The 16,526-nt window shown below is 38.8% G+C and overlaps 1 protein-coding gene across 1 annotated transcript; it reads right to left on the bottom strand.

The window, feature by feature from the left end:
* Window positions 1-162: 162 nt before the first annotated feature.
* On the bottom strand, window positions 163-16,241 carry ptger2.S (prostaglandin E receptor 2 S homeolog). Its single transcript, NM_001090977.1, is given in 2 exon segments — window positions 163-3,694; window positions 15,197-16,241. Coding segments are annotated over 2 exon segments (1,116 nt in total). The 5' UTR covers window positions 15,998-16,241; the 3' UTR covers window positions 163-3,379.
* Window positions 16,242-16,526: the final 285 nt, after the last annotated feature.

The raw sequence follows: 16,526 nt of genomic DNA, 5'->3' as shown, positions 1-16,526 counted from the left end.
ATACAACTACTTTCTAAACTAAGGTCTGTTGTGCTTTATATGGATAGGAAACTGGCTACAGGATCGGGTAGAGTGTGGTTCACAAATGGATTGGTGGAGTGCACTTTAGAACACAACAATATCTTTGATATACTCTAATAAGCTATCAGACACAAGCAATGCTTTTTAAGTTTAACAATTTTTATTACAAAACACAACACTTATAAAATCAAACTTAAATAACACGTTTAATATACATAGAACTGATAAAAGATTTCACATGAAAGTTGATGTATTACTTTTGATTATAAAAAAAAAATCTCCTGTTCATTTTCGTTATATAATGAAGGCCATTCATGCAGTAATACTAAATTAAAATGGAATTGTTCTTATTTAGTGTCTTTTGACTGGCTGACTCATGCAACAGCTTGGGAGTCCATCATACAATGGAACTATACATACAAACATAGTATTATATTTATATATAGCACATAATTGTGTATGTGGAGGGGGTGAATAAATAAGTGTAAGCACCAAACATTTGGAAATGTTCTGAAATGGTTCTACAGGTATACTGACCACCCGTAACAAAGGAAAGCCTTCAGTTTTTTGGGAGCTAAAGGAGGTAGAACTCTACTGTCTGTTCTGCTACTCATGAAAACCTCTTGTTTTAGCAATATCTACTTCTTTGACTATGGAAACATATGGAATGAATAATATAGATCATAAGATGGAGAAATTCAGGTACAATATATTGTTATATAAACCAACTAGGGATGGGCGAATTTTTTCGCCTTGTTTCGGCGTGGAAATTACGCCCGTAGACTTGTATGTCAGCGTACGTCAAAAAAAGTTGTTGTTTTTTTACGCTCATAGACTTTGGCGGGATGAAGCGGCTCAAATTTGCCCATCCCTAAAACCAACTCAATTTGTTATTTGGGATTTTTTTCCCCCATTATGCATATGAGGGCCCATTTTCCCAATGTGCAAAGTGCACAAAGAAAAGAGTATGATTTAGTATGATGTAGATTGTGATATTCTGATACAAATTGTACTTGGTTTTATTTTAGTTTTATAGCTTATTCAGCAGCTCTCCAGTTTGCAGTTTCAGCAATCTAATTGTTAGGGTCCAAGTTACCCTAGCAACCATGCTTTAATTTATATAAGAGATTTAAATATGAATAGGAGAGGGTTTGAATGAAAAGATGAGTAATAAAAAATAGCAATAACAATAAATGTGTAGCCTTACAGAGTATTTGGTTTTTAGATGGTGTAAAAGAGTCAGAAGACAAATAATGAAAAAAACTATAAAAAAAAAAACTATAAAAAATGAGGGCTAATTAAAAAGTTGCTTAAAAATAGCAATTCTATAACATACTAAAAGAGAACTAAACCCTAAAAAAAATATTGTACCAGCCTAAAATTTCAGCTTGTCAATAGCAGCAATGATCCAGGACTTCAAACTTGTCACAGGGGGTCACCATCTTGGAAAGTGTCTGTGACACTCACATGCTCAGTGGTCTCTGAGCAGCTGTTGAGAAGCTAAGCTTAGGGCTCATCACTAATTACCCAGCAGAAAATGAGGTTGGTCTGTAATATAAGATGATGCTATAAGGCTGATTATTAAATTCTGATTTTGCTAATTGCACTGGTTTCTGAGCTGCCATGTACTAAGGTTGCCTTTACCCTTTTTACCACACCAATACAGATATCTCCTCCTATAGAGAAAGGCATATGTGAATGGTGTAACCTAACTTAACCAATGTAACAACATATCTTTAATGGGTTCATTTTCAGGAAATACACAGGTTTTAGTCGTTGCCAGTAAATCAAATATGTATACTTTTACATTAAGGCCAACTGGATTTCATGTTTGTGTATAATATACAAATTGTCTGTGAGTATGCTTAATGTCATACCATGGAGTTTACAAATATTAGGGATGCACCGCATCCAGGATTTGGTCCGGGATTCAGCAGGATTTGGCCAAATCTTTCTGCCCGGCCGAACCAAATCCTAATTTGCATATGCAAATTAGAGGTGGGGAGGGAAATCGCGTGACTTTTTGTCACAAAAGAAGGGAGTAAAAAATGTTTTCCCTTTCGCACCCCTAATTTGCATATGTATTCAGACAAATCTTTCCGAAAATAGTGGAAATACAAAGATATGCACTTATGCACGATTGAAATACATATACAATGGAGATGTAATTGTTTTTTTATATATATATACATACACTCGATATTTAATTGTAACACATGATTTACTTGACTTTTAATTGTAACACTTGATTCACATTGAAATGTTGATTGAAAGAGGGCACTGATTGGTTTGCAATTGAGCACTTTTTTTATTTAATGTGTTTTTAGAAAGTTTTTTGTATCATCCTTGAAAAAGGTCCTAAGGTGGACCGAAACGTCGGTTTGATACCACAATAAAGAATATTATGTTTTAAGAAAAGGGAGTGCTGGTCCATTGCTAATTGATATACACGTATACATATAATCACCGTGCACCCCGCCATCAATAGCAGCCTTGGAGTGCGGATACTCATTGGAGAAAGTGTGTATATATATATATATATATATATATATATATATATATATATATACACACACACACACACACAGGTATGGGAAGTCTACATTTGATTTTTTTTAAAAATTGCTAAGGAATAGTGTTGATCTTTTTCCGATGCAAACGAATCTACACTGATTTAAAACGATATAAGCGTTCACGTCTGCTTGTCTATCCGTCTGTAAAGGATAGCATTTGATTTTGGTTCCCAGGGGAAGTGACATCACATGCAGGAATAAGGACGGCTTCAATATACTAGTATAGTAATGTTGTGAATTTCTTGCTTATGAATAAGTACTTACAAAAAAAAACAATATGGAGTTTTAGGAGGGAAGCATAGGACCTATCTATTCTGGATACCTTTCCTTCTCCTTTAACAATGTATATCAGATTTTCTGGAAGCAACACTGCCTACCTCTTTTCCCTAAAAAAAAAAGCAATAACTTGTTTTAAAGTAAATATATCTCTCTTTGAGAAATGAATAAGTGAACCATTAGTGGTTCCTGGAAAATGGTGCAAGGCTTGATACTGTGGGTATGTCTACGATGCAATCAGCAAGAGCAGTTCCAATAATATTGCAAAGTTCTAGCAAAAATATCAGTAAAATAAGGTCTTTACGTGGCCCTTGATTACTGGAACTTATACAAAACATATAAATATTGACACCGTTGAATGATACAAACAGTAACAATAGCTTCATTTTAGTGGTCTCAAAATCTAAGACAGTCCATCTGCTCTTTTACATTTGCCTTGCCTGAAACTAGAACCAAACAGCCACATTTAATCATTGTGGTAATAAATCCAGTTGGACAATGTTTCGCCCTTAAGTGTTCTCTCCAGGAGGTATTTTATCATGGTCGTCAGGTTGACTCTTCTGAGAACTTTCATATTTTTTGTCCACATTGGTCAATTTAGTATTTGATAGCCGACTGGTCAAAGATGGAGACTTGGCAATTTCTTTCATTTTAAATGGCTTCTGACAACACAAAACATAACGTATTAGCCTAAGAACAGATGGCCTTAAGACGGTGAAGACCCAGGGATCAATAATTGAATTGACGGAGATAAATCTAAGAGCTTGAAGGTCCCTCTTGTCATTCCGGCGATCCGGAGAGAACCTATTCATGTATACCTGGGCCTGCAAAATAAATATAAACATGAGGTTATAGTGCAGTGTCTGTAGACCTGTGAACTGAAGAGAAGAAATCATATGGTAATTTATCAACTACAATGTCAATTTCGAATTGTCCACAGCCTAGAAATTCTTGCCATTGACAATTTTTATTGACATAGTTGTCCCCAATACCTAAAAAAAACCTTAGCTGCCATAGATCCAATAATATTCATTGCTACCTCTTAATGTACACAGTCAACACAGTAGAAACATCAGGTGAAATATGTGGGTCTCCTTATGTAAAATGTTGAATGTTGAAAAATTCCCTTGAAGGTAGCTAAAGCTTTAAATCAGGGGTGTCCAAACTTTTGGCTTCCCTGGGCCACATTGGAAGAAGAAAAATGTTCTGGGGCCACACTCGAAATACACACAAACACTAACGCTAGCTTTTGATGTATTTTATTGTAAAAGTAAAAGAAAAGAGGGTGTCATAAACCTAGTGGGATTTTTGACTTTGTGTTTGAGAAACTAATGTATCAATATCTGGTTCAATGGAAGTAGTTGCAATTCTTAGTGAATTCTCAAGGTGCTCATCAGATAATTTGGTTCTAATTTTACTCTTAGGGGGTTATTTATAAAAGTCCGAATTTATCTCCATATTTTCTGCTACAAACTTCAATCAAATCTGGTCAATAATAATTACCTGAAATTTTGCTTTGTGGAAAAAAAAATCATATTTTCACGATTTTTTCAGATTTTTCATCCGATTTTTTTTTGGATCTTTCATCCAAAAACTCAGCTTTTTGCCTGGAAACTCAGAAAACTGTGGGGACTTTGAGACTTCTACCATTGACTTTTATGCAACCTCGACAGGTCTGAGATGCCGGATTTTTTGATTCGAACTTTTCCATCCACTGGGTTTAATAAATTCCGAAAAATTTGTGATTTTTTTTAAAAGTCAGATTTCATACAAAAATTCGGAGTTTAGTAAATAACCCCCCAAGTGTGTTCATTCTTGAAAAAATGTGCTCACAAATGTAGATGCTGCATATATCCCTAGCATAGTGGGCGATGCCGCTGAAGTATGCTTACCTGCCTTTGTAAGTAACTGAACGCTCACTTGTTAACCGCTTTTCCTGCTCTAGAAAGCCACACAACGTACACCCCATGTAAAAATTTAAACCACACATGCACACAACTAGCGACAGCGCACATACGCGCTCTGTGCGTGACATTGTAACATGACGTTTCCTGCATTGGCGGAAGTTCAAGCTGGGCCAAATTCATATCCATCCTGGGCCGCATGCAGCCCTCGGGCCTATTCGATGGTCGAAGTACCCAAAAATGAGTTTGAAATTCGAAGTTTTTGAATTCGAATATTCACTTTGAATTCACTTCGAACCTTAGTAAATGTGCCCCATAGTGTTTGTTAACACGAAACGCGTAAGGCTATGGATACAATAAATTACTTTTCACTTTGAAAACCATTCCCTGGTGGAAGTCTGCCTTTTTGAGTGCCTGCTTTAAAGAAGTTTCGGTTGTCTGCTCCCTCAGGGCGGTGCACCTGGGTCACTGCTCAAATGTGGTGAGACCCCTACCTCATATTTTCTAAACTATTCAATGCAGTCAAACACATTATGACAAACTTAGACAGGAATGACGTTAAATAAATGCGAAATGTAAAAAGTCCCCTGACAGTCAGAAAAGTTTTCATGAATGGGAAAGTTATGAAACTGCAGAAAATCATTCAGTATTCCTAAATTTGATATTTCAGCCCTAAAATGTTTGAATCTGTAGCATTATAGCAGTATATGGGATGAGAATGTCTCCATCTCTGGCACAGATCATTAGGTCTCCTGGATATTGATCAATGAAACAACTTAGACTATGCAGCTGATTTCATAGATCACAATAGACCATGAACATTTATTTTTATGTGAATTTCCATTTAATTTGAAAAAATAAAGAAAAAAAATTTGCAATGCTAATGTTACTTTTCCAGTAACAAATGATTAATTTCTTAGAATTACCAACCAATGTTTGTTTGTTGCCGTAGTAACTAACAACTTCACTCCATTCCAAGTTTATTAGTGCCCTCGCCTAGGTACATAAACATCTGTCTTTTCCTGTTTTACTGATTCAGGGACATTTAGCTAATCTTAAAAGCACTTTAAGAAAACATCTTGGGTAGTGCTAGTTTTGTTTCTCAGTCAACACATTGCAATGTCTGATCTTATCACGATGCATTTGTTTTTTTACATCTCTCTCCAAATGGATCCTCATGTCTATAAAAATACTTCTGTGCTCTGCAAGGAGTTTGCATAGTCTCCCCATGTCTTTGTGGGTTTCCAGTGTCCTTCCAAATCGTTTAGGTAGATTCAAAGGGCTAGTCCACACGGGGAGATAGCGACGCGTTTGCGGTCGCGGCGACAAAGCGCCGCGACAGTCGCCACGACCGGCGCAGGCGACAGTTTTGTATGGGCGCCTATGTAAAAACGCCTGTGCTAACCACACGAGGCGATGCGCTTTTCAACAGTCGCCTGAAAAAGCCTGGCGAGGCATTTTCAGGCGACTGTTGAAAAGCGCATCGCCTCGTGTGGTTAGCACAGGCGTTTTTACATAGGCGCCCATACAAAACTGTCGCCTGCGCCGGTCGCGGCGACTGTCGCGGCGCTTTGTCGCCGCGACCGCAAACGCGTCGCTATCTCCCCGTGTGGACTAGCCCAAAGGCTGACCCGACTGTGTGTGTGTTATAGGGACCTTAGATTGTAAGCTCCACTAGGTTATGTACTGATGACATATAATGAATGACATATCATCTCTGGAAAACGCTATTAAATATTAGGGATTCACCGAATCCACTATTTTGGATTTGGCCAAACCCCCAAATCCTTTGCGAAAGATTCGGCCAAATACCGAACCAGGTCCGAATCCTAATTTGCATATGCAAATTAGGGGTGGGAAGAGGAAAACATTTTTACTTCCTTGTTTTGTGACAAAAAGTCACAAATTTCCCTCCCCATCCCTAATTTGCATATGCAAATTAGGATTCGGAATTCGGTTCGGCCGGGATTTGGCCAAATCTGAATCCTGCTGAAAAATGCCGAATCCCGAACCGAATCCTGGATTCAGTGCATCCCTATTACATATATTTGTGCTGTATAAAAAGGGATGTTCATGAGTTAACTTTTACTATCATATAGAGAGTGATATTCTGAGACAATTTGCAGATAGTTTTTATTTTTTTGGGTTTTTCAGTTATTTAGCTTTTTGTTCAGTTTGCAATCCCGTTGTTAGGATCCAAATTACCCTAGAAACCATGCATTGATTTGAATAAGAGACTAAAATAAGAATAGGATAGGGCCGGAGTAAACGATGAGTAATCAAAAGTAGCAGTAACAAATTTTTCTGATGTTTCAAATTAAAAAAAGTCCAACCAATCTAGAATCCACGATTTACCTTATTTATCATTAAAAATCCACACAAAAAAATCTGATTTTTTTTGTATTGTTGAACGGAAAACACAACTTTTTCAGATTGGCGCGGGGAAATCCTAATTTTTCATATTTGACGCCCGAAAAGTCAATATTTTTCGTGAAATCGGAGGAAAAGCCCAAAATTTTCGGATTATCGTACGAAACCCAGTCCAGACAAAAATATCTTCAAATTGCAAATACTGTAGGCATTGACGTCTACAGGACCTCAGCAGGTTGAAGATGGAGTATTTTCGGATTCTGACTTTTTGCATCCTCAGGGTACAATAAATCTCAAAAAAAATGTTACCATTCAAACTTTAATAATTAACCCCCTAAATGTGTAGCTTTATTTAGCTGAATTTACAGTAGATGCAGTTTATTGTGTTGTACTAGTGCGTTGTGTGCGGTCTATCATAATAGTACAACCGTGTGATCTGAACTACTCAAATATCGTACTTGCATTTTGTTACCAGAGAGATGGTTCAGGCCACCTTGGTTGTAATGATGTGCAGTTGGTCTTAATTCATTTTGTAATTTATTACTTATGGCTCTGTACTTCGTGTTTGGCATGAAACTGCTAAGTTCTCAGAGTCACTGACACTTGCAGATAGTTAATTGCCTAGAAGGGAACTGAGAAAGTCTGAATGTAAGATTTGTAACAACTCACATACTCTAAAAACATGAATTTATTAAAAGTTCTTTTTATAAAAAGAACAAATACAAAAAAGCACTGTACGATCCAAAAAAAAAAAAAAAAAATGAATTCATCGAAAGTCTCTAAAAATTCGACAGGATCAGTGCACTTTCCACATACTTACAGCACCTTGACAATTTTTACTTGCCGAAGTTTGGCATTAAAAGCTTTCATGTTTTTTTTTCACTTAATAAATCTCAAATTTATAGAGCTTTTTAGAAATATAGGAAAACCATGATTTTTTTCTGATTTGTGGAAAACATCTCAATGCCCCATTTATCCATGTTCATAAGAGAAAGTTGTCCAGCCTGGCCCCTGGATTGATGTATCCAAAACTACTTATTTCAGATTAACAGAAGTTAATGGTTAATGTCTTAAAAATATATTAATTTGTAGAAAAGCAAGTTATTTTCTGCCTGTAAAGATGTTTAATCAGAAAGCAAAGTACAGACTTTTATCAATGTGTGTCTCCTCTTCTATTATAAATACATATATTCTCTGTACATAAACCCACACGCAGCCTCTGTCTAAGTAGGCCAAGAGTTCAACAAGTGGAGAGGAGAATATGTACTAAGTGAAAGTAAAAGTACTGATAAAGGAATTCTTTCGTGATTTTTATTGTGTTATTTTTAAAGGAGAAGGAAAGGAAAAAAACAATACCTCCTATTCTCCTTTAATTATACTCCCCCCAGACCTCCTGAAACACTATTCTAAAAATGTTCATATGTCAGTCGAATCTTGTAAAATCGATGTCCTTGTTCGCATATATAGCAAGGCAGGCGCCATATTAGTAAGGTTGCGACGGCTTTCTTCTTAATGCGTATGCGCCCAAAAAAACAAACAAATCAGACCAGGGAGGAAAATTTGCAAACTCTCAGTAACTTCTATGCACAAAAGACTTTTGTTAGAAGGCTATTGAAGTATACCCTTTCCTTCTCCTTTAAATTACACTGTTTACATTGCACATAATTCACTCCACCATGTCAAATTTCATTCTTAACCCAAATATATAAATATATATTACGAGGTAGCCCGCACTCTTGAAAAAATGGTTTAAGTTGCCTGGGTGCAGTGTCAACAATTTCAATTTAAATCCACCAAAGAAGATCCGCACTCTCAGGTCTTATGAAAATAATAAAAAGTTAATAAAACTTTTTATTATTGTCATAAGACCTGAGAGTGCGGATCTTCTTTGGTATATATATATATATACAGTATATATAGCAAGCAGAAAGATCCTGGACTGTTATGATCACTAGGGGTAGAGTATTAGGGGGTTAGTTATCAAAGTCCAAATTTATCTCAATATTTTCTGCTACAAACTCCGATGAAATCCGCTCGGGTTTTTTATGCTTATTTATCATTACATTTTCCCAAAAATTTGCTTTGCGAGAAAAAAAAAACAATCAGATTTTCACGTTTTTTTCAGATTTTTCCATCTGATTTTCACAATTTTTTTGGACTTTTCACGCGAAAACTTCAGGGTATTGCACGCAACCCAGCGCACATCAAAAAATCATTGCGACTTCTCCCATTGACTTATATGCAACTTCAACAGATCTGAGATGCCGGATTTTCTGATTTGGACTTTTCCATCCTCGGGGTTTATTAAATTCCGAAAAATTTGTGATTTTTAAAAAGTCTAATTTTATAAAAAAAAATCATACATTTTTCGTGATTTTTACATTCGGTGTTTAATAAATAACCCCCTAAGTAGATTACATCCACTAAATAGCTAAAAGAAAGAGCCAGCACACACTAAGCCCAAGGGAGACAAGAAGAATATCTTTATAGTGTAGTATTTCTAATAAAATAGCACAGTGCCCTTTTTGTCTTTTACAGGTGGTAAATCAGTAGACAGCTTTAAATCAAGGACCACATTATAAAATGGAGCAAAATAACCTTAACTTAATTTGCTACCCACTCAAGCCGGGTCAGGGGAAGGGGGTCCATGAATTCAGCAAGACTTTGGCAACTATTTATATGTAGTTCCCTTCCACTCCCATCTTAGGGGCCGATTTACTATAGGGCGAAGTGAATAACGCTGGTGACGTTTCGTTTCTATTTTTAGGCGCTTCACCGATTTACTAACGGGTGCAGGCGTAACTTCGCTAGAGAAAGAGACAGATGCTTGTGCTCATTCGCACTCTATCACCAGACGAATTTTCGCTCTGGCGAATGGACGTTACTCCGCAAATTCACAGATTTTACTGAACGTTACCTCTTTTGCCAGACTTGCCTTCACCAGCTCAGACCAGATGAAGTGCATAGATCTTCCTCATTCTTCTGTTACTTGCTTCATATTTTTTAGTGGAAAAAGTCCAAAAAACGATGGCGTCTTTTCCTTTTTGTGATAGCCTGCGAAAGTCCTTAAAAATGTTTTTGGGTAACCAGGTTCCCCATACATTTTCTAACATTATAACAACGCTAATGTCTTTATTAAGGTTCCCTGGACTTGTGTAAATGTAATGTATTTGCTGCAACATATACGTACATTCAACTTTAAATTTCTCGCCGTATACAAATTAGCGAAGACCTCTAACGAAGTTGCGCTAGGATTTGCTCGCATTGCCGAAGTAACGCTAGAGAAAATTCGCCAACGTTCGGTGCCCTGGACGCAACTTTGCATTTTAGTAAATTAGCGATGTCTGAGCGGATTTTCGCCTGGCAAAGTGTTGAGACGGCTGTGAAGCCGTCGCTGGCAATTTTTTGCCATTTAGTAAATCTACCCCTAAGAATGTAGGTTCCTGCTTACTCCTCGTCTATAGTAATTAAATTAGTTTGGCAAGATCTATTATGCATAAAACCATGCTGGTACAAACTCATAGTATTCTGCTCACCAAAATCAGGCATAAAGTAAAAAGATTTAAGGAACAAGTAACGATACATAAGCACTAAAGCTTAAGCTTCTCTTCAATGATCGCTTCTAGAGGTTGTGTAAAGCAGAAAGCCTGTAATACTCATAGGCCAAACAGCAGTACTAATCACACAAGTTACTTCCTCAAACAAAAGTTAGACGCAAGCCATTTGCAGTTTAAACAAATGCAATTATTCTTTACATGTAAAAGTATAAATAAAAAGATGGTTGTGGGTCATAGGTAGGGATATATTTCTAAAATGTACTAGGTGTCTCTATACACAGAGGAAAGGCTAGGTCAGCACAGTTTACAAGGATGTGAAGGCTACTAGTCCTGGATATAATTATTAAAAGGCAACTTGAGTTAGAGTCCTGCGCGGGTCTATTTTCTTATACCCCTACCTGACCCATAACTGATACCCATGACCTGCAACTCAGACCTGCAACCCTCAATTTTGCCCAACTGATCCGCTACCTGAGCCGACCCGCAATAGGCCAACTAGCCTTCCAACACAAAAAAACGGAAGTGACATCACTCCAGTGCCGAATCTGCACAAAAATAGATAAAAAACTTCAAGAGGAGGGGAGAGTGGGATAAACATACCTCCCAACATTTTGGAAGTAAAAAGAGGGACAAAAATTTTTTTCCCACACGTAGCACAGCAATTTTTTGACCACACCCCTTTCTGTGGCCACACCCCCTAATTACCATGTTTGTTTTACAAAATTTGGCAGGTTATGAAAGTTTGAAAATATTTCTCCTTATCTAAACTGTGTTTTTGTTTCTCAAAATTGTTACAAAGTATCTTATTTGCACCAGTTAGCTTTTCTAGACTCTGCTAAAAGTCAATTAAGTGAGAAACTTTGTTTCTTTTTCTGGCTGTTCAGTGCATAGAAAAGAGGGACTTTCCAGTACAAATGAGGGACTGCGGGTTGAGCTGTCAAAAGAGGGACTGTCCCTCCTAAAAAGGGACAGTTGGGAGGTATGGGATAAAGCCCACACCTTTGTTGGCTACCCACAGACTGCACACCCAGGGAGTCGGAGACTCCCGACCCAGTTCAGGACTCTAATTAGAGTGACCGTTGTTTGCATAATTTGGCTTGTATAGAGTATTTTTATTGCATACTTCTCTGCAATGTTACATAGCAAACGTATTTACATTAAATGACATACTGTATAATCTGATGTGTTCCTTATGCTACTGATACCTCACAACTGTCCAACACATATATATCATTTAAAACGATTTCACAAACCAATATAAGTCATAAAACAGACAGGCATAGAAAAGACTCTTTCTTTTAGAAGACATAATAGTTTCCTGTTTATCATAGCAAGTAGTAAATGTCTGTTCTTCCCATGCTCTTCATTCAGCTGAGTCTAAATTATAATGAACAGCTTACTTATGGCTTAACCTTTGGCCTCAGCAACCACAGTGATGAGAATTTGGAATGTACTTTATATACACACACTGCTTGTGATATGTCTATGTATCCTGAATAGATTTGTGCAATTACTTTGGAGAAACAAGCTAATATAAATTGCCCTAATTTGGCACTCAGAAATATGCGCCCGCAAAGCTGAACTGGTCATTGCAGGGTTCTCCATTCTCATGGCAGAGCAGCGTTATTTAAAGGCTAAACAACAAAGGAGATTTTGAACCGATTTTGTGGGTCCGATTTTTCTTGCCACACAACAGCACTAGATTTTGTTGGCTCCTACACAATCTGATCGGATGGTGTGGTTTGTCGATGTATCTACATCTGACAGTGAATGTATTTCAATGAGAAAAAAAAGTCTGTAAGACACCATCAGATTTTATCTCGTTTGATGAAGAAATAGTATGCTCTGTTCCCATCTGACAGGTGCATTGCATCGACTGGCAAATCTTCCTTGTGCAGGAATAGGATCCGTTATCCGGAAACCCGTTATCCAGAAAGCTCACAATTACGGAATGGCTGTCTCCCATAGACTCCATTATAATGAAATAATCCAAATTTTTAAACATGATTTCCTTTTTTCTCTGTAATAATAAATCAGTACCATGTACGTGATCTAAACTAAGATATAATTAATCCTTATTGGAAGCAAAACCAGCTTATTGGATATGTTTACATGATTTTCTAGAAGACTTAAGGTATGAAGACCCAAATTAAGGAAAGATACGTTATCCAGAAAAGCCCACGTCCTAAGCATTCTGGATAACAGGTCCCAGACCTGTATTTTACACATACTGTACGATCAATCACTTTATATTTTGACCCATGCGACTGCATCCAAGTTGTGCAATGTGTTCTGTTGATCTGACACCATATCCCATGTAGTTTAGCACATAGTTCACATGATTGTGTTGGTTCCCATTCTTTTAAAATAGGCATGCACCGAATCCAGGATTCGGTTCAGGATCCGGCAAGGATTCTGCCTTTTTCAGCAGGATTCGGATTTGGCTGAATCCTTATGCCTGGCCAAACCAAATCTTAATTTGCATATGCAAATTAGGGGCGGTAGGGAAATCACATGACTTTCCATCACAAAAGAAGATTTTTTTCCACTTTTTCGCCCATAATTTGCATATGCAAATTAGGATTCGGTTCAGTATTCGGCTGGATCTTTCACCAAGGATTCAGGGATTCGGCCAAATCCCAAATAGTCCTTAATTTAAAGAAAAATGTATTATTCTTGGAATAAAAAACGGAAACAATGTCAAATCAAAACAGCAGACCGGTAATGATAATTTATTTCAGCTGTTCCTTTTCATTGGCACTGAGGAGTATGGGTAGAAATGAGGTAAGTGATCATGTGACCATAGATTATAGGTGCCCGACATAATGCCCTTTATTGGGACCAAAGCACTGGCGTTAGTCAAAGGAACTAAGTCACTTTAGTGAACAAGTCCTTACACATTTGTGACTGGCAGCAATGATTACAAATATGTAATAGGAAATTATGCAAATTTTCAAAATGCTGTGGGAATGCAATTTTGCCCTGTATTTGCATCTTTCTCTCTCGATAAGGTTAGCCATATACACAACCGAGTGTTTCCTATTTTTTGTTTTCTTGTTTCTTTTGTCCAACTTAAAATTTAAAATGCCATCTGGTTGGTGGGGATGTTAGTTCTGCATTTTTTGTGTTTTTTTTTTTAAATATGACTTAGCTTTCTATTATCTCCACTATACTCTCTATTATTGTCCAGTCTTATATCCAAACTGATAGCTAGTTTCTCGACCCTGAGAACCTTAAACCTTTTGCTAAATAAATACTTTTTAACTACATCAATTTAAGGAGTGTGGTCTGGTATGTGCCAGCAGAATTTCACAGGAAAGGCTAGCACTTCACAACTTCTTGCTGTGCAAATAATCTCTTATTTTAGCCAGTTTTACCACTCCAAGTACAAAACAACATTTCGGGGGGTTTGCCCCTACCTTCGTCAGGGAGGATTATTTTCACAGCAAGAAGTGGTGAAGTGCTTGCCTTTCCTGTGAAATCTTTCTGAAGTGGATGTGGCCATATGTCTAAGGGTAATTTCACACTGTTAGATTTGGGGAGATTTAGTCGCCCAGCGACTAATCGCCTCTTCTCTGGGGCAACTAATCTCCCCGAACTGCTTCCCCCTGTCTTCTGCCTGCTAGAATGAAAAACGCCTGCAGCATGGCACTTGCGCCGCTTCGTTTTACAAAGTCGGGGAGATTAGTTGCCCCAAAGAAGAGGCGATTATACGCCGGGTGACTGAATCTCCCTGAATCTCACAGTGTGACCCTACCCTAAGGAATAGCACCACCGTATGCAACAACACCTGAAGAGTGTAAGTAGTGCTCCCCATATCTCTTATTTGTCACTGGCATGTGCCAGCCCTTCATTATCTACTTGCAGGACATATGACAGCTAGGTTTGACTCCTGGGCTGGCCTATTATAGCCTTGGGCAAGTCTCCTGTGCCCAGGGAACTGTTATATGATTTGGCTTTAGGATCTCAGGGTTTAAATAAATGTGTTCCCTGCAAATCTAACACTGCTATATGCCAAAAATTAATTATTCTTAGTAAGAATGTGAGTTAAGGTCCCAATAGACGCAAAGATCTTTCTCGGTGAACTATTGATTTCAGTGAAATACGACCAATCCGTCAAATTATCGTGAAGTTAGTGGGAATCGAACGACCGTGCATCTTACGCTTTTTCGTCCGACATCTGTCAGAAAATTGATTGGCCAGGTTAAAAAAATTATTGGCCCCAAATTGATTGGCCAGGTTAAAAAAATTATTGGCCCCAGTGCAATCTATCTATATTTGCTGGGCCAAGCAGGCAGTTACCCTCAGTTTTCCTGGCAATATCGCTTGAAATGGTCTTTTTATTTGATGGTCAAATCGTACATTTAAACGATCGTTTCGAGATAATCGTGGTCTTACGATCACGAAAAGATGTTTTGAAAATCTTTACATCTATGGCCAGCTTTAGTTTATCTGCCATAACCCCCTGCAATAAAAAGAAAACAGAGGAACTTACTGTGAAGGGCACTGAGCAGATAAAGAAGATGATAGTCATCAGGGAGAGAAGAATAAGATGGTCGATCTCCTCAGACATGGACATTCGCTCTCGCTTGGTGACAAGTCTCCGGGCTTTCTGGCGCTTGTGCATCCTCACTAGGCTGACGATGACGATGAAGTTGCAGGTCAGAACGGCAATGATGAGTATGAGCAGGAGGGTGGCATACAAAGTGGAGTAGACGTTGCTGGTGGAGCCGTTTATGTGCTGGCCTCTCATGTTGATGAAGCACCAGGTGCCAGGGCAGTACTGGATGTATTCCCCGACCCCCATGGCTGGGAAGAGGCAGAAGAAGATGCAGAAGGAGTAGATGACAGGGAAGGTAACCAGGCCGCAGCGCTTGCTGATGAACTTCTCATAGACGTAAGGGTGTCCAATGGCCATCGCCCGCTCCAGCGCCATAGCAAACAGCACCAGCATAGTAGCCAGGCTGAAGAAAGTCATGGCAAAGGCGAAATAGTAGCAGACAATGCGATTGTCACTGCCCCCCAAAGCAATGAGAGTCAAGTTGCTGGAATAAGAAGCCAACACCACAGGGCTAATCATACAGGTGCCCATCAGGTCAGTGATGACGAGGCCAGTGACCAGGATGTGGAAGAGAGACATTGTGCCCCGCACGGCCCTCCTGCGATTCTCCAGCAGCACCAGAGCGAGCAGGTTGCCCAGCACCCCGGCAGAGAACATCACAGCGCTCACGGCCGGACTCTCCCCGGAGTTTAAGTGGCAATTAGACTCACATAAGTCACTCTCGTTGTCCCTCATCCTCCCTCAGTGATAACAGCGCCCAAACTTCAGCCACCCCCTGTCCGTCGCGATTCTACGTTCGAACCCATGACAGGGACCCTGTAGCCTGTACCGTCTCCCTACTCGGGACTCACAACGTGGGGAAGCTCTGACATCAGCAGCGCCGCTCACCCCGCCCTACATTCACATGGACTTCATTCAGCGCCGACTTTACTCTGTCACTTGCCGACCCGGGTTCCCTCAGCTGCCATTGGGCTTTATTATACAGCCCGACTGACCGCAGAGGCTGCTGGGAACCGTCGGGCGCAACCACTGGAGAGGGCAGGGAGGCGCGGGGTTCGGACTGTTCTTACTTTCCCCACTGGATTATTAGCCCAGACCTAGGGGCTGCCTTTGTACCACACACAGTTTTATGATATAGGAGTATATGAATTATTATTTGTGGCTGATTTACTCATGTCAATAAATTGCTCTAGTGCAGTTTCCCAATGAATCCCATTGAGGCATTACTTTTACTATTCAACTCACTGGCGTTTCTTACTTTGTC

This window comes from Xenopus laevis, chromosome 8S (genome assembly GCF_017654675.1).
Source record: "Xenopus laevis strain J_2021 chromosome 8S, Xenopus_laevis_v10.1, whole genome shotgun sequence".
NCBI classification, from domain to species: Eukaryota; Metazoa; Chordata; class Amphibia; order Anura; family Pipidae; genus Xenopus; species Xenopus laevis.
Note: the sequence above shows the minus strand (reverse complement) of the source record. Positions and strands in the feature narration are given on the sequence as shown.